At 35.0% G+C, this 26,649-nt stretch overlaps 1 protein-coding gene across 2 annotated transcripts in view; it reads right to left on the reverse strand.

Moving 5' to 3' along the window:
* The window catches only part of Ube2k (ubiquitin conjugating enzyme E2 K), a 58,669-nt gene that overhangs the window by 12,010 nt on the left and 20,010 nt on the right, over positions 1 to 26,649 (reverse strand). Inside the window, exons 2-4 of one of the 2 annotated variants that reach the window (XM_047566515.1) lie at positions 17,164 to 17,257; positions 11,983 to 12,041; positions 3,545 to 3,627 (exon numbers count right to left, since the gene is read on the reverse strand). In XM_047566515.1, the coding sequence (XP_047422471.1) occupies positions 3,545 to 3,627; positions 11,983 to 12,041; positions 17,164 to 17,257 (236 nt within the window). The remainder of the gene's footprint in view (positions 1 to 3,544; positions 3,628 to 11,982; positions 12,042 to 17,163; positions 17,258 to 26,649) is intronic. The other variant, XM_047566516.1, reaches the window with a different exon arrangement.

Genomic DNA, 26,649 nt, shown 5'->3' on the forward strand with positions numbered 1-26,649 from the left:
GAGAGAGGGAGGGAAAAGAGAGAAAGAGAAACTAAGAACCTAAAATTGAACATTTTCAAAAGAATAGTGTAACCTCGAAACTGTAGAAAAAGATCTGGAACTGGAACTTTAGATTTAATTCATAACAGTCACAAATAGAAAAGTTAACGTTCAGCATAGTAAAAAAACTTCAGAATAAAATTATTTTGGGGAATGTTTATAAACTATTAAGTATCAATTGGTTAAAAAATTTTAAAGCAAAGTTTTTTAAAGGCTGAAAACAAATCAATGATAAAATTGTCTTGAATACTTAAGACAATTAACACCAAAACAAAACCAATTTTTCTGATATGAAATGCTACAGAAACTGTATCTTTGATGGTACAATTCTTTGTGTGGTACGTTTCTATGTGTGGTCAAGCAAGATGGTGCATGTGTGCAATCCTAGAACTTGGGAAGCGCAGGCAGGAGAATCAAAAGTTCAAGGCCAGACTAGGCAATGTATTAAGACCCTATCTCAAAAAAAAAATAAAGAGGGCTGGGGATACAGCTCAGTGGTAAAGCACCCTGGGTTTAATCCCCAATACCACACACACAAGTTTAAAAAAAAATGAATTTTTGGAGAGCTGTATATTGATTCTAAAAATCTAAATTTAGTAATGTAACAAACCATACAAGTAAAAACGTGGTTTTATTCCATTTACCTTTATTTTTACAAAGTAATGATTAAATCAAATTGCACTGAGATATGCAGAATTCAGTCTATAAAAGTAGCTTAAATCTATTAAAATAAATCCCAACGCCAAGTTCCTATAATCTCAGCTGTTTAGGAGACTGAGGCAGGAAATCACATGTTCAAGGCTAGCCTAGGCTCTAACTTTAAAAAGGGCTATAAGCTTCTCTCTGCTTCCTGGTGCCATGTCCTGACCAACTTTCTTCTGCCACACCCTTTCTGCCCTGATGTTCTGCCTCTCCCAGGATCCTAAGGGAATGGAGTAGGTCATCTGAGGACTAAACTTCTGAAACTGTGAGAGACCCAAATCAACTTTTCCTCCTCCTTTAAAAATAGAAAAGAAAAAAGGCAGGGCGGGGCGGGGGGTGACGACGGACCAACACTGGGATTGTAGCTCAGAGGTAGAGCACCCTAGTATGGGGGAAGGACTATCAACAGGCAAACGATAATATAGTTAATATGACTGCTTAAATATCCAAGGACTCTATAGGGCCATACTATGCAGAATAATCATACGAACTGTTCCTGTTTGAGTAACTTTTCTATTAAGAGATCTGAGGAGATGATCATCAATAATCCAAGTCGTTTAAAACACTGAATGATATTTTTGTTATCATTTTGTAGTAAAATATAAGAAAAGTTGCTACATATCTAAATTTTTACAAATACGTATGTGTACGTACACACACACACCCTTCCATGAAATCACCACCTGCACCAAAATGCTGAGTATTTCCTGTACTGAAAAGTTCCAATCTTATCCTTTGAAACTCTTGCCTACCCCCACCACTGTCCTAATTTCTATCAGCATAAATTAGTTTTGGCTAATCTTGAATTTCATAAAAATGCAATCATATTACTATGTATTCTTTTGTGTCTGGCTCTTGTCACTTAACAAGTCTGTGAAAATCAACCATGTTGTTTATGTCAACAATATGTTCTTTTTTACTGCTCTTATATTCCGATGTATGAGTTCACCATGATATATCAATTTTCTTTTTTAACAAGACATTAGTCTGGAGTTTAGGAAAAATAAAGTTACCAGGATATAATGGAGAAGTTAGGAAATCACACGAGCTCATAAAGGAGATATAGATGGAAAGGAACAGAGGTGTATGACTTGTCCCTGAGGCATTCTAATGCCAAAAGACCTAGGAGGTAAGTCTAAAGTCTCTGGGAGTAGTCACAGGAAAGGAAGAACAGAAAAACTGAAGTCCTAGAAGTCAAGTGAAAGAGTACAACTCTAATACTGCAAATATGTACTCATATCACTGAAACACAGAACTATAAGAAGGGAGTCTTTGGAGATAACAGAAACATTAAAAACTATAAGGTTCAATAAATGGCCAAAGTTACAAATCAAATGTTCTTAAGTCCAAACATTGGCATAGGATTAACGCACATATACTATCAGAATGGAAAGACAAATCAAACCAGCAACTCTAGTCTGTTTATGCAGTTATTAAATAAATCAAATTACCCATATACTAAGTGCTATTTCTGAGTCACCTTTTTCAGGTTTCATTCTTTTCCTTTCTTAAGGAATCAAACACATAGCTTGAAATTTTCAGTGCCCTATATATAATTTTCAAAGATTAAGTAACAAGAATGGGCCCATTAAATACACGTCTTGGCTCTACATATTCTATTTCATTTTGTTATTCCTTCTCTTGCGTAAGTGTAAAACTGGAGAAAAGGGTTATAAAATATTCAATCATTCTAATTTTTTTCTCCCACTTCGAGGTCACTTTGTACCTCTTAATTTAGTTTTTCCATCTATAAAATCATATACTGAATAAATAATACTTGTCTTCTGCCTCCACCACAACCATCATTTATCACTGTTAAGAATATACCAGGCTCTATTCTAAGAGAATTACACAAACCAACTCAGCACTATTAAATGGGTATTCACTTTACATATAAGGAAACAAAAGCATAAAGACTTTAGCTAACTGACTTATAATTACATAGTTTTAAAAATCAACGAATCAGGGACTGGGAATATAGCTCAGTTGGTAAAGTGCTTACCTTGTAAGCACAAGGCCCTGGGTTTGATCCCCAGCACAGCCCAAAAGAAAAAAAATCAGCGCATCAGAATTTGAACCTGGTAGCTAAATAGCAGTAACTTTCTTTTTCTTCAGTACTGGGAACTGAACCCAGGGGACAATCTACCACTAAGCTACATCCCTAGCCCATTTCAATTATTTTCTTTGGAACAGGATTGTGCAAAATTGCCTCAGTCTCAAACGTAGGATCCTCCTGCTTTAGTCTCCCAAGTAGCTGGTTGCAGGTATGCATCAGGGTGTCCAGCTCTGAGTAGGAACCCTTAAAACACTATTCTGCTAACATCAAATCAGACAAACCTAGTGAAAAAAGTGCTTTGCAAATTAAATATTACCTACAGAGGTATTTCTTGGAATCTGAGAACCTCCTCAGTAAACACAACTTTTTTTTTTTAAGTAAACACAACTTTTAAAAATTTTGTTGCTTATATTCCAAGAGAAAGATGATTACTTCAATACTTACTTCTTACTTTTAGTCTCTTATAAAATATCTTCTTGAGACAACAAAGAATCAATTTTACCAAAATAACAAAATGAAATCCAAGACTTAAAAATGTAAAACTAGCATCTGATATTAATAAAGATCTCTGTAAATATAGATTGTGGTCTTAATTATAACCCTTTTTCAATTATTTAAGAGATTATAAAATTTCTGTCCTAACCACATAAAGTATAACATAAGGTTATACTTTATGGCAATTACATATATAACATTCTTATAGTCTATTTCTATGAGAAGAGAGAAAATGAACTGAAAATTTCTTACCATTGATCTTTCAGGATATCCAAACAAATAGCCCCTGTGACAGAACTAATATTAGGATGCCATATTTTAGTGATAAACCGGACCTAGAACATAAAGCACACTTAAGTCTTCAAGTAACAGAAATAAAACATAAAAAGTTTAAATAGAACTCCAAAAACAACAACAAAAAACCTCAGATTAAGCTTCAGCTTAATGCTGTAATACTTTTATTACATCATTTGGTCAAAGTAAAGGGACAAGTGCAGAAGACAAACATTCTATAAGCTGAATATGGTCACTGACACGTTCTTTTTAAACCTTTTAGTAAATGCTCCATCTTCAAACACACCAACAACTACTAGATGCTTAAAATTTACAAAGAATGATACTAGTTGCTATGAGAATAAAACAGACTAAAACCCATTTAGGTATTTAGTACATAAAATCAAAATATAGAGTAAGTGACTGTGAGGGACTCATTTTACTGTGAGGGAGCAGGAAGAATAGGTTTAAAGGAGAAAAGTAAGCAAAATAAATGCATGGAAGCACAAGTAGTGACTGGCTGTAATATTACAAATTTTTCTGTGTAAGTTTTTCTCAAATTCTTTGTCATAGATAACGCAGTAAATATTTGAAAACTTATTACTATTTGTCAGATATTAAAGATTAGACATGAAGAAATTTACCAAAATCAAATTGCTATATAGAAATATAGAACAAAATTCAAATTTATAATCTGATTCTAGATTCTAAATCTGATCATTTTACTATTTGTCTAGCATGAAAGAATAAACCAACAAGTTAAAAAGCAAGCTGGATAAGATCACCATGAAATGAAATCTATTGCATCAGCTCTTATTCACAAGTTTTTGGAAAACCATCACCATCATCATATATTATTATTACTGTTATCATTTTGTTCATTTGGGTTTTTGTTTGTTTGTTCGTTTGGTAATGCGGGGGGCATTACCAGGGGTTGAACTAAGGGGCACTTGACCTCTGAGCCACATCCCCAACCCTTTTTTTATATTTTATTTAGAGACAGAGTCTCATTGAGTTGCCTGGTGCCTCACTTTTGTTGAGGCTGGCATTGAACTCATGATCCTCCTGCCTCAGCCTCCCTGAGCTGCAGGCATCATAGGTGCGCACCACCACACTTGGCTCTTTCCTTTTTCCCAGTGCTGGGGACTGAACCAGGGGCACACTACCAGAGGTACATCCCCTGCACTTTTTACTTTTTTGAGACAGAGCCTTGCCGGACTTGAATTTGTGATCCTCATACTTCAGGCTCCTGAGTCATTGGGCATATAGGTGCAAGTCACCTCACATGGCTATTATTATTCAAAGTGATTAGTGAATCCAAATTCTTTAATTAGTAGGCTAATTACTATGTGCCAAGTAATGTTCTAGATATTTGACCAAAAATTAACTCTTCACTAATGTGCTACAAATCTATTTCTGATAAGAAGCTAAGTAGCTTTTCCATTTCTCTCTTCTTGTGACTTCCTGATCTATGTCCTATGTCTCTACTTCCTCACCTCCTACTCATTCACTAACTCATAATCAATTCACTAACTCATAAGCACTTTAAGTTACTAGTGAACTCAAAACCCCTAAAAACTAATGTACACTTTCCACATCTTCATTCAGGACATGTCTGATCTTTTTCTATTCTTAAAATAAACAGACTTCAATGATACCTATTTCTCTACATTCACACACAATACCATCTCATTAAAGGAGATTTTCATTTTTCAGCTGGGTTACTACACTATCCTGATTTTATTCTATTTAGTTCCCTCCGATCTATTTTCTACACTGAAACCAGAGTACCCTTTAAAACAAATGTGACCTGTACTGTTACCACGCTTAAGTGCTTAAGCCCCTTTAATGACCTCTCATTTACTTTTTTAAGTCCACACTTAATTTTTTTTTTTTTTTTGTGGGGGTGGTGGTGAATACTGAAGACTGAATCCAGGGGCACTCTACCACTGAGTTACATTCCCAGCAGCCCCATACCTGCCTTTAAAAAAAAAAAAAAAAAAAGACAGGTTTTGCTAAGTTGCCCACGCTGGTCTTGAACTTAAGGTACTCCTGCCTCAGTTTTGTGAGTTACTGGGATTATACCACTGTGCCTGCCTTAAGTCCACACTCTTAACCTGGCCCTCAAGTTCCAATTTCACCTCCACCCCATATTCCACTTTCTCCTCAGATTTACTCAAATTTGTAATTTGCCTCTGGGCCTTTGTGATTATCCATTTTCTCAGTAATACATCTCTCTAGCCTCTGCCCCTAGATAACTCCTTATTATGGTTTAGATATCAGGTGTCCCCAGAAATCCATGTGTTCATGCAATAATAAAGTTTAGAGGTGAATGACTGGGTTATGAGAGCCTTCACCTAACCAGAGCATTAATCTTCTGTTAAGTCTTAACTAGATGGTAACTATAGGCTAAAAGGGTGTGGCTAGAGGAGGGGGTTGACTGGGGCATGCCTTTGGGGTATATACTTTGTCCTTGTTAAGGGGAGCTCCATCTCTCTCTCTCTGCTTCTGGCACAATGTCCTGAGCCATTTTCCTCCACCACAATCTTCTGCCACGATATTCTGCCTCTGTTCCCGCCTGAAGCAACGGAGTTCACCATCTATGGACTAAGAAATCTAAAAGCAAGAGCCCCCCAAATAAATTTTCCTTTTCTAAAATTATTGTCAGGTCATTTTGGTCATAGCAGCAAAACAGCTGACTAAAACACTCCTGTCCTTCAAGCTTCAGTTTCCATATCAATTCTTCCCAACCTGTTCTCAAAACATCTTGTATTCTTTTATCAGTATTCACCACACTTCTATTAATTTCTGCCTTAATTTTCTGGTCTTCCCTGAAAGGCATGGATTCATTCTGTTTTTTTTTAAATTTTATTTTATTGTAAACAAATGGGATACATGTTGTTTCTCTGTACATGGAGTAAAGGCATACCATTTGTGTAATCATAAATTTACATAGGGTAATGTTGGTTGATTCATTCTGTTATTTTTTCCCTTCCCCCCACCCCTCCCACCCTCATCCTGTTTACTAGAGCATCTTGAGTATCTCAAAGTGCCTCATGCTGGAATATAAATTTTTTTTTTTTTTTTTTTTTAAACCCAGGGCCTTATGCTTACAAGGCAAGCACTCTACCAACTGAGCTATATCCCCAGTCCTGGAATATAAATTTAAATATTATGGCAAACCTATTTCAGAGATAAACAATATCTCTTTGAAATACAGTCTAGGTCAAATAAGACAGAAATACAGGGGTTATGTACAGGAAACATCTCATTGTAACCATAAAACTCACATCTAATATTTACCATTCACTAAATTTAATTTACACAGGTACAAAATAATCACTGCCTTTAACTTCAATGAAGAAATCCCAGCATTCTGTAACCTTATAACAAAGTGGTTCAACAATACTTTCAACAAGATTGGAAAACAGAGTTTTAAATTACTACTGAAAACACGAGATGTGTGTGTGTGGGGAGACATAAAAAACAAAATCTTAATATATGTCAGAAAGTTTATAGGTTAGAAAAGTGATCTGAGGATGTGTGAACTTGCTCCTATTTATTTATTTGTTTATTTATTTATTTTGGTTCTGGGGATTGAGCCCAGAGCCTCATGCATGCTAGGCAAGCACTCTATACCACTGAGTTACATTGCTCATTCTTTTTATTTGAAACAGGGTTTCTGAGTTGCTCAGGGTAGACTTGAACTTGCAATTCTCCTTCCTCAGAAACCCAAATAGTTGGTATTACTAGCATACACTGTCATGCCTACCTTGCTCACAAAGGAAGAATTTCCTTTACATAATTCTGTGCAGATGCACATGCAGAATCAAGTAAATACCAGAACTAAGTTAATTAATCAGCTAATTCTTATATTGTAGTACTCTCTCTCTAGTTAGAAATAAATAAATTTGAATTTACAGAAATTATTCTCTCATGTCTGGGATTGTAGCTCATTGGTAGAGCACTTGCATAGTGTACATGACAATAGGTATGATTCCCAAAGGAAGAGAGAAAGGGGGAAACAAAGAAAGAAATCAAAGAAATCGTCAAGAGGACACACTATTATCCACCAGTACAAACATAAGTAACTGTCTTATTAAAAGCATTTTTGTTATTTGCACAAGCCCACAGCGCTGGGGACTCGAACTCGGGCCTCCAGCATGTGAGGCAGGCACTCTACATGATGGGCTATATCGCCAGCACCTAAAAGCATTTTTTTATGTGATCTACCGCTTCTTTTTCTTCCTTATTGTTTTCGCCATTAACTACCTCCTTTCTTAAGTTTTTTCCACTCCTGCCTTTTCCTTTCTCAGGCCTGAATGTTACCAATTAGTACCACATGCATCCTCCTTTAATACTGTCCTATTGCTGAATACCCAACTTATACCAATTGTATACCACCACTTTTGCACATAGTCCTGCCATTCCTGACCTAGATTAACCAAAGCATAAAACCAAAGGAACTTGGCTGGGATGGAGTATAAGTAATAATACTATGACATTTATCATGACCTATTTGAGTCATAATTGCCTTTGATTACAAAACAGGTAAGGAATAGGTACTAGGATATTTACTAATAGCAATTCATGTCTCTTTGTTTTCCCATACAAAACTAATATTCACACTATCTGGAAGCTTTAGAATACTCACTAGCTTTAGGGAGCATTCAAGGACTAAAACAAAACAAAACAAAACAACAACAACAACACACCTGAACACTGTGTGCACAAAGATAATAAAATGGAGACTATTCTTAATTATCTATACTAGCTATACTGGCTAACCATCATTGTTCTTCCTACAGAACGCAACCTACATTCTACACACACTACAGTTCCACAAACATTTCAGTTCCTATTTCTCATGGGATAGGAGTTCACTTTTCCATCAGGAATTTCCAGTTTCAAGATTGAAACTGAAGGATAGTATATTATTAAACCAGTTTTAATTCACTTGTGACACAAAAGAAAATGCTATTTTAAATATGCCTGCATGGATGGAATGCTCATTAAATATTATTAACACTGGTATTTAATATTCAATTTCATATAAAAAGTATGCTTATAATATCAAGGAAAAAGAAAATTCACAACCTAGTTTCTAATATAAAAGAACAAATCACTGAGATAGTTGTACTAATTTAATGGTTTTTCTCATTAACAATATATATATACTACAATTGAGAAAATACTAGTTGTATACACTGAATCAAATCCCTTCACTATTTTCAGCTGATTCAAAGACATATGTTCTCTATCTGGAAGTAAATCTTTTGCTCTTCTGGTCAAAGACTTATTGGGGAAAAGTAAACAGAAAATACGCTATGTGCATATTAAAATAAACAAGACTGGTATGGTCATGCACACATGTAATGCCAGCAGGAGGATCGCCAAGTCTAAGGTCAGTCTCTGCAATTTAGCAAGACCATGTCTCAAAAAAATAAAGTAAAATAAAATAAATAAATAAAGAGGGTTGCTGATGTCACTCAATGGTAGAGTGCCCAAGGTTAAAACCCCACCAACTGCCCTCCCCCACAAAAAAGATAAATTAAGTATAAGTTTTTAATAAATTCTCAGATTTTAGCAGCATAATATAGTAGTACTCTACTTATTCATGAGGGACAGGTTCCAAGATTCCCAGTGTATACCCAAAACTACAGACAGTATTAAATTCTATATATGTTAGGTTTTCTTCCTATACATACATACCTATGATAAAGTTTATATTCACAAATTAGGTACAGTAAAAGATTATCAAAAGCTAAAATAAATTATTTTAATAAATAATTTAAAACTGAGGAATTACTTATTTCTGGAATTTCCCATTTAATGTTTTCAGACCTTGGTTGACTACAGATAATTGAAAAAAGGAAAACTGCAAATAAAGAAAGAAGGTCATATCTCAAAGTGCTAAAACAGAGTCAGGACTATGCAAATTACTTTAGAGTTAGAACAGAACCTATAAGATACATCTTTATTGAGACATAACTGACGCACCTAATTTCATAGATCGTATCCTTCTTCTTCACAGGATCATAGAAGGTGAGTCCAGTGATTTAACATATGGGCCTTAAGGAATCTGGGTTCTATGTAATCACTAAGTCTCAGTTCCTTAATTTACTAGAACTGTTATAAATACTATTTCAGGAAAGATATACAAAGTTTTCAGTACTAATGAGTGACAGTTTTATCTATCATGTTAAGTCTAGTGGTTGAGAGCAGCCCCTCAAGAGTGCTTTTCTTTCTTCCATCTTATTTCTGTTTTTTAAAATGAATGAATTAAAATCCAGGAATGGTAGCACACATCTGTATCCTATAGTCTAAATTTCTCAGGAGGATACCTATAATTCCAGCTACTGGGAGGCTGAGGCAGGAGTATCACAGTTCAAGGCCAAAAATTTAAAGAGGAACTGGAGTTGCGGCTCAGTGGTAGCACTAGCACTCTTGTGAGGCCCTGGGTTCGATCCTCAGCACCACATAAAAATAAAAATAAAAAAAGGTATTATGTCCACCTACAACTAAAAAATATATTGAAAAAAAAAATTAAGAAGAGTTGGGAATATGTTCAGTGGTAAAGCATTTGCCTAGCATGCTCAAGGTTATAGGTTCAATCCTCAGTACTACAAAAACAGAAAGAAGACCTGGGGATGAATGGTGATGACAATTGCACAAAAATATGAATATATTTAATGCTGCTAAATAATACACCTAGAAGGTCAGGTGCAGTGAGGCATGCCTATAATCAGAATATCCCAGTGACTGAGGACACTGAGACAGAGGATATTAAGTTTGGGGCCAACCTGAAAACTTAACAAGACCCTCACCAACTTTTTTATTTTTATTTTGACCCTGTGTCCAAAAACAACAACTACAAAATACTCAGTGGTAAAGTGCTCCTAGATTCAATCCCAAGTAATGTCCTCCAAAAAAACCCCAATTCACCTAAAAATGGTTAAAATGGCAAATTTTGTGCCATGCATATTTTGCCAAAATTTAAAACAAAAAGGCATGTCAAAAAATAGATGAACATCAAGCAACAGAATAAGAGACATCCCATTCTGGTAGCTGATCTAAATTCACCCTGAAATTCCCATTACCATGTCTATTCTTTTCTTTCTTTTTAAATTTTTTTTAGTTGTAGATGGACATAATACCTTTTATTTATTCATTTTTATGTGGTGTTGAGGATTGAACCCAGTGCCTCATGCATACTAGGCAGTGCTCTACCACTAAGCCACAACCCCAGTCACCATGTCTATTCTTAAGCGGTAACAAGCAATGGAGTTGACTGTATGAATTTTAGAAAGTTCTGAGTAACTGCTATAATATATTCAAGGGCACTATACAATGAGGAACCACAGATAATATGTAGGTGTAGAACATGGTCTTTGACTGACGAGCAAAAAATGTCAAAGACACATGTCTAAAATAATACATAAATCTATGCTGGTACTATAAAAATTATATAAAATGCTAATGAGAAACATCTGACAGGCACAGCTTAATGGAAAAATGGCACTTCACCAAATCTTAAAAAAATAAGAAAAATTTTAAAAAGTCAGACAAAGATTGAGGCAAAAATGACAGAAAAGCGTGGAAGAATAAACATCATCTACAAAGAGCCAATAATCTAGGTTAGAAAATGAGAACATGTTGTGGGTGAAGATGTAGAAGATAAGGGTGGAAAATAAAATTGGGGTGAAAATGTAGGAGACTTTAAATGCCAAGATAAAGAGTTTAGACTTTTATTAACAGAGAATAAAAAGGATAATCTAAACTGTGTTTACAAAGATTAGAAATGAAAAAGATGGAAAGTGATTAAATAATAGGCAAAACATGGAAGTATCTAGTTGAATGGCTAAATTAAAGTGATGATAGTGACAGAAGTAGAAGCATAAAGGAAGTAGCTCAGTTAAAATAAAAAAAAAAAAAGTTCAGGTTACTTTTTATTATCCATGACCATAGGATAAGGTAAGATCACTCCCTACTTCACTCCATGAGCTCCATGAAAGGAGTAGAAATGTAAGTCTTATTGCTATATTTCTTGGCACATAATATTCAAATAATTATTGAGAGAATGCAGAATTCATTCTTTCCTAAAATACATACTTCTCTGAGCAAAGTAAGACTCTCTCTCTAAATCTGGGACACAGCTAGTTTTTGCAAACCCCATTATCTGAGTCATTATCAAATGTACATCCTATTCCAGTATAGAGTCACTACTGGTTGCTTTGAATAAGCCTGTTTTTCATTCTAATTTCAGAAGCAAGTCACATGCCATTGCCTGAAATCTTAAACATAGCAAACAACTCATAAAGCAGTAACTTTAATAAGCAATAAAACATATATTAATTAGGAGAGCCAAGAATAGAAAACATATCAAAAGTTCATGCATAAAAATAGCTTTACTATACCTTAGGGGGATTGAATGGATATGTTTCTGGTATTTTTATCTCTAGTTGATATCTTCCTCCTAAAAAATTGGGAAAATTAAATTAACAATGCTGTTTCAACTCAAATATGTGAAGCCAAATATACTGACAGAACTTTTAAAAATATTTATTATTTTATATTCAACCGCAAATTTATTTTAAAGTAGAAACCCAAAAAGGAAATAAAAGCACCAGTTTTTTATTTAATATTTATTTAAAGTACACAGAAGACCCATTTCTATCATTAATTAGTTTATCAGTGAGGAATAGGACTACAGATACATGAATAAATTAAATCCACAGACAACCCAAAGTCAAATATTTCATGAAAACAACTGACTTCCATCTCCTTTTGTTTCCTCTAGTTCACCCTAATAAGAGTCACTAACGTGGGAGGGGAGTGGAAGGAAAAAATAAAAAGGCAAGGAGATATAAAAGAATAAATGATACAGATAAAAGGATATAGATTAGGTCATTGGCTAAAAAAATTTACTTCTAACTGGTTCTCTTGAATTAAACAACACCAAATCTTTTATCTTGTGACCTAAATTAAATGCTAACGCTTTTTGTTAAGTTTTAAAAAAATAAACAACAATAAAAAAAAAAAAAAGACAGGCATGAAGACAAAAAAAAACTATCCTCTTCCTTTAAATGGGTATATTAAATGTAAATTTTATAAAGAAGTTATTCTAACCAGTAATGTTGTATATAAACAGAAGACAACTTTTGGAGTTATCTTGAGCAACCAGCAACTAAACAGATATCTTAAAAAAAGTTTTTCTATCTTCTCACTATTGGGGGTATTCAAGGAAATGATAACTTCCTCTAAGGAAATTCTCAAGGGATAAGTCTTGAATCTTATCTCTAACATTTTACAACCTATGGACATAGAATACTATCCGAAAACATAGCAAATAAAATTGTGCTAATGAAACACATATAACACTGGTATTTTGCTTCATGATAATCAAGGGATGGAATAGATGAAAGACTAGTCATGAAACCCCTGGGGGCAGGCATCATTAACATCGGAATTCTATACACTCAGCTCTTGAAAAAGTCAAGCAGGGAACTTTCTCCAATATTTCCTACATTCTCTCAAATTCACCTCATTCACTGCTATGAATGGATGATTTTGGATCTGGGGGGAAAGAGCAACTCACTTGGTACCATTTTATTTAAACACTTTTGAGTTCCAGTTCTTCTCTTACAATTCTTTTCAATAGAGTCTCATCTATTAAATACATGAATAGAACCAGATGCCTGAATTACAAAACACACGCTAGCAGTAAAGAAAAAAGAAAATAAATGAAAACAAAAGGGGGAGAAAAAAAAAACAGATAACAGAAGGGTAACTGAGGAAATTTTGTGAATACTGAACTTACAGAATTATAAATGTACTAAATGTGATTTGAGCAGTACATAAGATCTTCATTTTACTTCCTACACATCTATTTTTCCTGATTAAATTTCAGATTACCAGCTTTTATACGAAGTTGCTCATTCATGTATGTCCAAAACAATCTCTTATGAGCAGTGTGCACTCCCAGAGAAATTTAATAAATAATGTGGGATTCTACAGACCCCCAAATTTTTATTTCTACTCCATGTTATATGTTCTTATATTGTTTCTCAGCCTTTTGACTAAGAGAGTAAGTGTATGTTTTGTCTTGTATTACCTGACAAATTATAAAATATAATCACTATAGCTTTAACCATAATATCATTCATGTGTTGCTTAACAACAGGATGTGTTTTGAGAAGCGCATCATTAGGTGATCTCATCATTATGAAACAATATATTTCTGTAAACCAAGACGATGTCACTAGGCAGTGTAAATTTTAAGAGACCACTGTTAAACAGGTAGTCCATCAAACCCAAAACGTCAGATTGTATGTATGGATTTAAACAGGTTGATACATTTAAGGGATTTTTACAAATACACTGTATAAGCCAGATGCATTAGCTGTAATCCCAGCTAGCTGGGAGGGTGAGATAGGAGGACCATATATGCAAGGCCAGCCTGGGCCAACAGAGTGAAACCCCTTCTCAAAACAAACAAGCAAACAAACAAACAAAAAATACGGAAAGGGTTTGGTAGGGGAATCATGGATGCAGAACACTTGCCTAACATGCATAAAACTCTGGGTTTAATTCTCAATACAGGAAAACACACACGCATAAAATAAAAACAGCATTCATTATACAAAAGTTACCTCTTGAAGAATAGCTTTCTGCCTCCACACCCCCAACACACACACACACACACACACATACACACACACACACAAATACAGGGTCTTGCTTAGCTGCCCAGACTAGCCTTGAACTCACCCTGGCCTCAAGCAATCCTCCTACCTCAGCTTTTGAGTAGCTGGGCCTACAGGCATAAGTTACTGCCCCCAGCTTTAAGAGCTTTTAATATTAAAAATTTGTAATCTTTAAATTTAAATTAATTTTTTAAAAAAAGGTTGTAGATGAAAACAGTTGAGAATTTTTGACCTATCAACAATGATTTCACAAATTTAAAAGAACTTTTAGGAAGACTCAAGAAACAAATTGTACCTTTACCACTGAGTTATTTTATTTAGGCAAAAAAAAAGAAAACTGAGTTTAGTAAACATGCATCACCCAATTTTTCAACGGTCATTTTATTTCTCAATCTGATTATTTTTTAACACTATATAAACTTCTGCTTTTGCTTTTTAATTTAAACCAATCCCCAAACCACTAACAGGTTGGGGGTGTAGCTCAGTTGAAGAGTACTTGCCTGGTATATGAGAGGCCCTGGGTTTCAATGCCCAGTACCAAATAAAAACCAACCAACTAACCGGGCATAGTGGTGTACACCTATAATCCTGCCTTCTTGGAAGGCTGAGGCAGGAGGATTGTATGTTTGAGATCAGTCTCTAAATCTTAGTGAGACATTGTCTCAGAATAAAAAATAAAAAGGGTTGGGGGCATAGCTCAGTAGTAAAGCATCAACAGGTTTGATCTCCAGTACCACCCATAAGAAGAAAAAAGGTGGTGGGGGGAAGCCTAAGAATCCTGCAAGAAACAATATTTAAACATTTTTCTTCTATTTACATTTCAAAGAAAAAGTTTCTAGTTTATGCCCTCGAATGGTACTTTTACTAAACAAAATGAACATCTCAATACTTATACATGACAAAAAGAACAGAATGAAAGTATATTTCAAGTATATATCCAAAAAACATTAAACGTAATCCTATCAAAAGACTGTCTTATTTAAAAGCAGAAGCAGGATTAAACCAAACATTTCTAACTAAAAAGGAATATGGTACATTAAATATAATCCCTATGAAAAAGTCTATTTATCCAATTTTTAAAAAATTCACCTATTAGGAGTTGCTAAAAAGGCAACAAACTTTCCTTATCTAACCACTAAGCTCAGGAGGGACCTTATTGGTTATAAAAATTTGCTGGAAGAACTCTAGAATAATGCTATTGCCTTACTGCCTTCAAAAAACAAAACAAAACAAAATCCAAAAAGAACATCTAGTCAGGAGTGGTGGCACATGTCTCTATCACTCCAGTGACTCAAGATACAGCAGGAGGATTCCAAGTTGGAGGCCGCCTCTACAACTTAGTAAGACTCTGTCTTCTCAAAATAAAAAATAAAAAGGAATAGGATGTAGCTGTGGTAAAGTGATTCTGGGTTAAATTCCCAGTGTAAGTAAGAAAACAAAACTTCTACATGATTAAAAAAAAAAAATTATGTCTGCCATCAAGAAGAAGGAAGGTAGCATAACAGAACATTTGCAATTAAGACAAGCACTTGATTTATAAGATATAACTAAAGGTTTCTTCTAATGTTTACTTTCAAAAGAACTAAATGAGCAGTGTTCGGTGGCACATGCCTATAATCACAGCAACTTAGGAGGCAGAGGCAGGAGGATTTCAGGTCTGAGACCAGCCTTGGCAACTTAGCAAGAACCTGTTCCCAAAAATCAATTAATCAATGAATCTCAGGATGTAGCTCAGTGGTTAAGCACTCCTGGGTTCAATCACTAGTATCACACACCCGCCAAAAACATAATATGCTAATGACATACTGGGGTCTTTAAATTTTTGAATAAAGACAAAAATATTCAAGAATATTACATTTTTCTCAATCTGGAGAACTGTTCATTACCAAATTATAGAACCACCACATTCAGAATAGTCATAATCACTCATTCCATAGTCAGTAGTGATTCACTCCAAAGCAGAAAGTGATAAAAAGCATAGCTTTGAAGTCAAAGGATATTAGGTCTCAAATCCCAGCTGTGCCTCTTTTTCATATCAAACCTTAGGTAAGTTACTTGATTTCTCTGAGCTTAAGTCTCTCTTCATCTATGAAAAAGTGATAACTCTACTTACCTCATAAGATCTGAACTGAATACATGTGTATGCATACATGTAATGCTTCTATATGAGCTACCACATATTGTTACATGCTTTGTACTAAACAAATACATGAATACCTAGAATGCAAGAACCTTGGTTATGCTACTTAATCCAAATTTATAATATTCATTCATGAAGATTTGCCTAATGAAAAATTAAAAAGCTAAAGCTTTTCTATATCTTACCCCCAACTCTGGGGTCTAAAGTAGCTACAGACTTAACTTGTAAACACAAAACTCAGTAAAGCTATCTACTTTCTTTTCTGGATGTCTAAAAATGATCACTCAAAGTTTTCCTAAATAAGAAAATTAAACTACATCCAGTATGAAAACATATGAGTGAATGAAATGTCATATGACAAATGGGAGAAGAGCTTTAAAAAACAAAAACAAAGTTAGTCAGAAATTTAAGGCAAGGTTTGTTATAAATACCATATGAAGGGTAACTTGAGAGTCTACAGACTGTGTAAGTAATAGGCTTAACATTCTATGTTTTAAAACTCCTAACCTGCACAACCTGTTACTTAGCTGTGATAAATCTATTTTGGGGAAAGAAAAATATTAACTAAAATTCAGTAAGAAAAATCAGTCTAGATTAAGTGTCTAAATTTATCATTTTAAAAAATTGCTGTATATCCTAGGCCAAATGTAGTTACCTTCTATGTAGATTATAGATGCTCAAGATTATTCTGATTTAATGTTTCAGACAAGTTCTAATACGCAAAATATTTTGATACAGAAAAAAGTACTTGCCTTCATATGGTGTGTCTGGAGGTCCTGCTATTTCTCCTCTTAATTCTGTAAAATTCTCATCTACAAGATCTACTTTAATTTGATTTTTGCTCGTCTTAAAAATAAACAGAAAATAAATGTTAGTTATGTCAACAAGGAAAAAGCCTATTTTAAAATATTACCTATAAAAATTTTTGAAGCCCCTTCTTTCATATTTATCTGCTCTAGAAAAATAATCTGTCCTTTTCTAGGACTTAATTAGTCAGCTTAAGAGTATTTAAAACAAGGAAACTAAGAAGTATTAACTTCAATGTTCTTAATGAAATAACACCACTTTGAACAATAGAACAAACGGCTTGTAGACTTTATCAGAACGTTATTAAAGAAAAATAGTAGACGACTTATTTACATTTGCCAACTTCATATATGTTAAGTCCAAAGTGATAAACCTATTCATCTGTAGTTAAAATGCTAAGATTCTGTACCCCAGGGAACTTAGGCTCTGTTCGTATCAACAGAAAATGCAGGGTCATTAAAAGTCATTTAGGCCATAAGCTCTCATTCGAACTAACCATAACAATTCTAGATGTTTATAATAATACAACAACCACAAGGATGATAAAAACTTCAGGCATCTAATTAATTTTCCTTTCCATGGCAATTACCAAAGTCTAAATGCCTCACCAGAATCTTCTAATATGATCAATTTATTTTTCTGCTTAGTTTACTTCAACGGCAATACCTACCTTCTAAAACGGATTTCTACTTTAAATTTCTCTACATCTACATTTAACTCTTAACACTTCTCATAGTGTTTTCATATCTATAATAGCCCTTGAGTATCTTAATCTTTTATGAGTCCATTCTCAGAGTCTTGGTAACCTTAAATGACTGAAATATTCCGTCCAACGGAATTCACATTAACAGTCCCAAGTACCTACCCAACTATAAATGGTACCTCCACCTATGCTTTTACCTATCCTAGTATGTTACTGGTCTATATTCCATATTCCTAAAACAGTAAGTCCTCCCCTTCTCCCAACTTAAACCTAAATACCTAGTACACAATATATGTATTTTATTTTTTAAAATTCCTTATTTTTACCTAACAGACATAATACATCTACTTTTATGACAGAAAGCCTTGCATAAGATTTCAGTAATGAATTTTTCTGCTTTTGAAACCACCTTTTTAAACTTGCTTACTGGATGGAACAGTTTAAGAATACCTGCTTTAAGGTCCTCAGCTTCTTCCACCACACATACACACAAAGATACCAGTTTTACTTTTTCTATACTAAATACTTTTAGTACAGAAACAATGTATAACCTAAAATCCAAATTTCTAAGATTTCATATGACTCCCTTAAAATACATATGAGGAGGGTGCTAGGAATTTAACCCAGGGACACTTTACCACTGAGATAAATCCCCTCCCTTTCTAGTCTTAATTTTGAGACAGAGTTAAGTTGCTGAGGCTGGTCTCAAACTTGCAATTCTCCTGTCTCAGACTCCCAAATGGCTGGGATTACAGGCGTGTGCCACTGCGCCCAGCTTCATGACTCTCTTCTAGTAACATAGGATTACCAAACTTACTTTAATGCATTTTTAAAGGCTTAATGGGTAGAGTGCTTGCCTTTCATGCACAAGGCCCTGGGTTCAATCCCCAGCACCAAAAAAAAAAAAAAAAAAAAAAATTCTAATTAGTACTGGTTTATTTCATAACCTTTTTTAATGCTTCAAAGTATTTCATATTTTTCTGAAAATGTTTTTAACCAAAAAGTGAAACTGAATTATAAATATGCACAAAAGAGAAACTTCTTCCTGTGCCCTAGAAAATCATTACCATTCATGGTACTGTGGCAGAGAAAGAAATGTACATTTTAGCAAACAGTAAAAATGCTTTGTCCAGTATGTACAATAATAAACAATGTGACAAAAAATGGAGACATCCAACTTTCACTGACCAATTTAAGAAGCCACAATTTATTAACTATAGATTTCTATTTCTCCCCCTAGGACTTTTAAGGAAAATAAGAGTAATCACATCTTTTACTTTACCAATGTTTTCAAAGACCTCTATAGCTTCCTATAATCTTCTCTCTAAAAAGAAGTAAGTAACCCTAAAATGTTAGGATAGCAAAGGATGGGATAAAAGGAAGAAAGATTAGAAAATCTGCTTTCTATAACTATCCTAATTCTCTGCTTAGTAAAATACTGAATAATTATTAATTTGTATACCTCTATCCTTATAGTATCCACATCACCTAAATGATAATTCAGAGGGGAAAAAAATGGATCTTTTTTTTACTTTAGGAAAAAAACAATTTATGAAAAATTTACTAAATCAGTTCAAGAACATACAATCATTATGATAAAGACTCCCATTACAAAGAAGCACACTACATGGTCTATGGTACAGCTTCACCTGCAGATAACTAAAGATAAAAGGAAATGGACATTAAAAACAATGATTTTCCATAGTTTCTTTTTTACATCAAAAACAATTATCCTTTATACCTCCACAGTTTAATTTAAGCATCTAATTATTTCACAATCATACAAAATTCAAATCCCATTGCTACCATAAACTAATTTAAAATCCCAGCCCAAGACTCAGAAACATAAGACATGAAAAATGACAAAAGATGACATTATTAGAAAAGTCATGGTCTTTGGAGTAAATAGATGGGTACAAAAAGTGCTGAATCTTACTTCTGGCACTTGTGATATTAATATAAATACATCACTTAATATCTAACTTAATTTTATTCCTGTAAAATGAGAATACATATGTCAAAATTAAGTAAGAAAACTTGCACATCTGATCTTTGTCTAACAATATTAACTACAAAACCTTTGATTTCAAAGCCTTATTTTGTGAAACTGATTTCACAGTTCTGCTGCTAATCTTAGAAATGTAATTTCAGAAAATAAGTATCAAAATAATGTGTTTTCATTTTAATGACTGCAACAACCAAGGAGGCTAATGGGTGGAATCCTGAAGAACTTTGTTATATTGGCACTACTTTTCTTTTTTGGCAGTATGGAGACTGAATCCAGCAGCACTCTACCACTATGATACATCACAGCTACATTTATTTTGACCCAGCATCTCACTAGATTGCCCCTACTGGCCTCAAACTTGCAATGCTCCTGCCTTGGCCCCTCAAAATGGTATGTGCCCACTATGCCTGGGTTGGAACTACATCTTTTGTAAAGATAGCTGCAAAGCTACTCTTCCACACTTTCTTCTGAGTCTGCTACACAAAAAACTTATGGAAGACTTGTTTTTTCCTAATGTTCACTTAGAAGAAACTATGGTAAGCTCCCAGTAAACAATTTTTATATAAACTATTTTACTAAGATATAAGAACCAAAAGCAGTGGCATATGCCAAATAATCCCAGCAACTTGGAAGGCTGAGGCAGGAGGACTGCAAGTTCGAGATCAGGATGGGAAATTTAGGGAGACCCTGCCTCATAAAAATTGAAAAGAGGCTGGAGATGTAATTCTGTGGTAGAATAACCTGGGTTCAATCCTCAGTACTGGAAGGGGGAAAAATTATGTGAGAAAAAGCAACAGAAAGAAGAAGGTATTGGATATGTATCCCATTGTTTTTAAAAAGGGCAGAGATACAGACAAAATTTCTCTCTATATAACATAAAAGAAGTTGATTTGTGAAGACAGAAACAAACAAGGAGAATGTCACATGAAAACCAAAGATTACAGGGATACACTCGCAAGTCAAAGAAGAGTAAAACATGGATGGCAAACTAACAGAAACTAGCAAGAAGCCAAACATTTCCCCTAGAGCTTTCAGAAGAAGCATGACCCTAACACCACCTTGATTTCAGAATTTTAAGTCTCTGGAACTATGAGACAATAAATTTTAATTACAACAGCACCTGCCACAAAAATGACTTAGATGTAAACTTAAAAAATGAATTTTAAAAAGCTATATGCAGAGTCAGGTGCACTGGTACACTTCAGTAATTGCAGCAACTGGAAGGCTGAGGCAGGAAGACTGCAAGTTCAAAGCCAGCCTCAGCAACTTAGCAAGGCCCTGTTTCTAAATAAAATATTTTTAAAAGTCCCCTCTCCCCCAACCCCACGGATGTGGTTCAGTGGTTAAGCACCCCTGGGTTCAATTCCTGGTACCAAAACAAAAAAAATCTATATGCACAAACTACAAAACCTCACTGGGTGAGGTGGTCATGGTATACACCTATATCTCAGGGACTCAAAAGGCTGATACAGGAGGATCAAAATTTAGAGACAAGACTCAGCAACTTAGCAAGATACTGCTCAAAATAAATAAAAAGGGTTGGGAATATGATTCAGAGGTAAAGGGACTCTGGGTTCCATCCCCAGTACAAAAGAAGGAAGGAAGGCAGGCAGGAAGGAAGGAAGGCAAAACTATAATAACACTAACAAAACAAATATTTAAATAAATGCAGAGATATGCTATGTTCAAGGAACAGAAGGAAGGTTCAACAATATAAAGATGCAATTCCTCCCAACTTGATATACAGATTCACAATACCAATAAAATTCTCTAGCAAGCTATTTCATAGACATCAAAAACTATATAAAAAATTAGAAGAGCCAACACAATATTAAGGAAAAACAAAGCTGAATGACTCACAGTATCTGATTTCAAGACTAACTATAAAGCTACTATAATCAAGATAGCATGGAATTAGTAAAAGGACAGACACCAATAGAACAGAGAGCCCAGAAATAGACCCATACTCACATAATAAATTGTTCTTTAATAAAGGAGCAAACAGAGAGAAAGGATTGTATTTTTAATAAATGGGGCTAGAAATGGATGCCCATATGCAAAACAATTAGAAAAAAAAGTAAACTGCAGTTTACATTTTCTACACTAGTAAAGGTACAAAGCTATACCAATAGGGTGATGATAAAAAAAAATCACAACAGTAATATTAAAAAGGTATTAACACCATACAATTTATCATGCCCTTTATCCTAGCATTCCCACTCCTAGAAAATGCCTAAGGAAATCATTTCATTATAGTAAGCGGAAAAAACTAGAAATCATAATAGGAATCACTGAAGTATTACATATAATGAAAAAAACAAGAACTGAAAAATCCAACTATTGAGGGATCTATAAGATTGGTGGTACAATCTAATGGAATACTACAAATAAATGAGTAGACTTCTGTTTTCTGATCCAGCATGAAAAAGCTTGGCAGTTACTGCTCCCATAGGAAGAAGAAAGCCTGTAAAAAACACTGAAAATGAATAATTCTTCTTAACTCCATCAAAGAACTCGAGTCAACAGGGCAAAGAGCTATATCACAAACAGGAGAGACAGGGGAATACAGAATCACAACCAGAGGAGCTCAAGAGAATCTTTGCTGGAACTCCTACTGGGGGAATGTCCCTGAAGGTAACTGGAGAATACCTGGAGGCTTAAGTAAGAACAAATATGAGACTAGCTGGCCCTGACACATGCCTGTAATCCCAACAACTCAGGAGGTAGAGACATGAGGATTACAAGTTCAAAGTCAGACTCAGCAATTTAGTGAGACCCTGTCTCAATAAAAAGTAAAAATAAAGGGCTGGGGATGTGACTCTGTGGTTAAATGTCCCTGGGTTCAAACCCTGGTACCACAAAAAAATAAAAAATAAAAAAGACTAAAGCTCCCAAACTTTTGTAGTATTTTCCTCTAAGACCACAATTCGAGGTTCTCATACAGAAGACAGGAGAGAAATTCCTTTGGCAGGGAGAAGGGGAGTGGAGCCATTTTGAAATAAGCCCACAACATTCTGTTGCTGGAGCCCCCGTACTGAGATCAGAACACAGAGGCATGCTACACTCCCAGCCCTTTTTGTTTCTACTTTGAGACAGGATATTACTAAATTCCAGGGTGGCCTTGAACTTGCATTCTTTCACCTCATCCTCTTGAGTAGCTAGGACAACAGGTACCCAATACCATGCCCATCCATTCTTTTCTTCTTTCTTTCTTTTTTTTCTGGGGGGGGGGGGGGTTGGGGAGGTTGGGGGGTACTGGGGATTGAACCCAGAGGAACTTAACCACTGAGTCACATCTCCAGTTCTTTTTATTATTTTTATTTTGAGACAGGGTCTTGCTAAATTGCTGAGGCTGGTCTTAAACTTGAAATCCTCCTGTCTCAGTCTCCAGAGTCCCTGGCAGATTATAAGCATGTAATAATTCCTAGGATCATTCTGCCCAGCTCTATTCTGTCCTTTTAAACAAGAGCTACCCAAGAATAATACTGTACCAGTCTATCCAACTGAAGTTTTTACCAGAGCAAATAAACCTGAAGGAAGGGAAACACCCAAATCTAGTCCCCTAGCCTCAACTAACATCTCACCTAAAGAGGGAGGGTCAAGAAGCATTCGTGAAGGTCACAGTCCAGGCATATAGAGTCATTAAATGGCTAAAACCCAATTATACGACTACAAAATCCTTCCATCTCCCTACACCTTACCATTAATAGGGCTCCTGTATAACAACAGATTACATGTCTCAGATCTTATTTAAGAAGTTTCTTATTTAAGAAGTTTTTGTCCCCATTGGGGACAAAAATGAGGACACTAGGGGAAATTTTAACCTCTGATATCTGCAGCTACAGCAAATAACAAACACTGCCTAATCTTTAGTCAGAAAAACCTAAAATCTTACACTAAAGACTCAATCACTTCAGTTCTTTTTACCCAGTACACATCATGCTCAGCTTTCAACCCAAAAAAAAGCACACTAGAAGACAAAAAACACATAGCGAAGGCTTGGGAGATAGCTCAGGAGTAGAGTGCTTGCCTTGCAAGCACAAGACCCTGGGTTGAATTCCCAGCACCGGAAACAAACAAACAAACAAACAAAAAACAACCACATAGCCAGAATGAAATCTGGTGGCAGAAATGTTGGAACTACATGATGAAGATCCTAAGTGTTCCAATAGAAAAAGTTGACAACGTGAAAGAACTCTGTAATGAAAGCAGAGAAAAAAACTCAAAGAAGAGTTAATAGGTAAAGTCAGAGGACTGGTGACGTAGCTCAGTGGTAGCGTACTTGCCTAGTAAGCACAAATCCCTGGGTTTAATTCCCAGTACCACCCCCCAAAAAATATATATGTATGTATGTATGTATATAGAGAGGTGGGAAGGAACTGCTAAAAATCAAAAGCAGTACAACAGAAATTATGAACGCCTTTGATGGACTCTTGGTACAGGAAAAACAGCTGAAGAGATGTCAGTAGAAACTTTCAAAACTGAAATGCAAAGGAAAAAAGAATGAGAAGGACAGAACAGAGGGCTGGGGATGTAGCTCAGTGGTGTAGCACTTGCCTAGCACGCACAAGGCTCTGGGTTTGATGCCCAGTAGAGAGAGAGAGAGAGAGAGAAAATAGAATATACAAGAACTGCAGGGCAATTAAAAAAGGTGCAATGGGAATATCAGAAAAATAAGAAATATTTCAAGCAATAATAAATTCCTCAAAATTAACAATCTCCCAAAATTAATATATACCAAATCGTATAGATCCCGCAAGCTCAGAGAATTCAACAAGGATAAATATCAAAAAACCTATAGTACGCATATCATATTCAAACTGCAGAAAATCAAAGACAAACAGCACTACCTATTATAGCAAAAGGTTCCAAAAACCCTAACCAAGCACTGGATAAATAAATTTGATAGGCCTCTTAGCTAGAATCCCTAAATAAATTATGGTAGTCATACAAAAGAATATCACTTATTGTCTCTATTTTTTTAAAAGTGTCTCTGTTTACTAAGGTAAGCAAAATACAGAACAATGCATGCATGGGATATAATCACTAGACAATATTATCTTACAGGACCACCTTTGTATATGAGAGGTTCACTCTTGCCCCAAAACATCTTTGTTATGTGACACGTGAGTATAACACTAGATCTATCCTGAAAAAATATACCAAAAAATTCTACTTTGACTCTGGAGAAAAGCAGAAAACAGAGAAGTCAGTAATCACTAAGTTGAATACTTTTTTCACTGCATGTACCCTTTTTTCTGTACTTCTGAGGTAAGAGGATCGCATATCTGAGGCCAATTTAGCAAGACCTTTTCTCAAAATTTAATAAAATTAAAAGAGCTGGTAATGCAGTTTAGTTATAAGAGTGTCCTTGGTTCAATTTCCAGTACTGGAAGGGGAAAAAAATAATTCTTACTAAATGTTTTTCATGCTTGATGCTTACAATCAAACAAAATACCCTGGGTAAGCATTTTACTAATATGGGGGCAGGGTGCAGAAAAGTTTCTAGAAGATGAAACAGGAAATTGTACAGTATCCACCATTATCAGTATCATTATCAGGGTGGAAAACAGTTTTAAAGTGTCATCTCTCTTACTTTAACAAAAATTTAAAATATTAGAATAATCTGAGTTTTCCTTCAAACATAAATCTCTGTAAGAGAACAATGCTTACAAATGATTATAAACCATTAATTCTTTTAAAAAAATTCAACGGGCTGGGGATATAGGTCAGTTGGTAGAGTGTTTGCCTCACAAGCACAAGGCCCTGGGTTCAATTCCCAGTACCGCAAAAAAAAAAAAAAAAAAAAAAAAAAAATCCAAAAGTCCACTGCTATAAACTAAATTGAGTACTATCTCATTGAATTCATTTGTTGAAGCCCTAACCTCAATGCAATGGTATCTGGATCATATTACCCCTTTGAGAGATAATTAGATGAGGTCATGAGCACAGGGCTCTCACAACAGATTCGTGCCCTTATAAGAACAGATTAACAGAGAGTTTACTCTCCCCTCTCCACGTGAGGATACACCTAGAAAGCTGCAATCTACAACTCAGAAGAGAGCCCTCACTGGAACCAGATCGTGTGGACACCTTGATCAAGACTTCCAGCCTCCAAATACTGTTAAGAAAATAAATTTATATCATTTTTATTAACCAGTCTACAGTATTTTGTTATGACCACACAAGCTGAACAAGACATTCACAAAAGTGACAAAGAGGGAAGGATCGGTTGTCACCACTGGAAGCAACTATTATGCCAAATCTTTATTCTGAAAATAAGTAATTTTCATTCCATTTGATGATGGAAAACTTCTTTTACAGACAATTTTAGCTCAATAAATTTAAGGCTGACAATTAGGAAAATCACTTTTCTGTAAAACCCTCAATAAAAAAAATGACTAGTAAGTGAAAACTAACTTATCAGGTGATAGGATGCCAAGAAACAAAATATATTAGCAGGATGTCAAAATCTTAACCTCACAATTTATTGCTAATTGTAACGGGAATAAAACACATCTTTAAGTCAGGCATGGTGGCGCTCGCTAAATTCCAGCAACTCTGGAAACTGAGGCAGGAGGACTGTAGGTTCAAAGCCAGTCTCAGCAACTTAGCAAGGCCCTAAGCAACTAAGCAAGACCCTGTCTCTAAAAAAAACAAAACAAAAAGAGATTGAGATGCGATTTAGTGGTTAAGCACCCCAGGTGCTTAATCCCAAGT

Source organism: Sciurus carolinensis, chromosome 10, assembly GCF_902686445.1.
Source record: "Sciurus carolinensis chromosome 10, mSciCar1.2, whole genome shotgun sequence".
Lineage (NCBI taxonomy): Eukaryota > Metazoa > Chordata > Mammalia > Rodentia > Sciuridae > Sciurus > Sciurus carolinensis.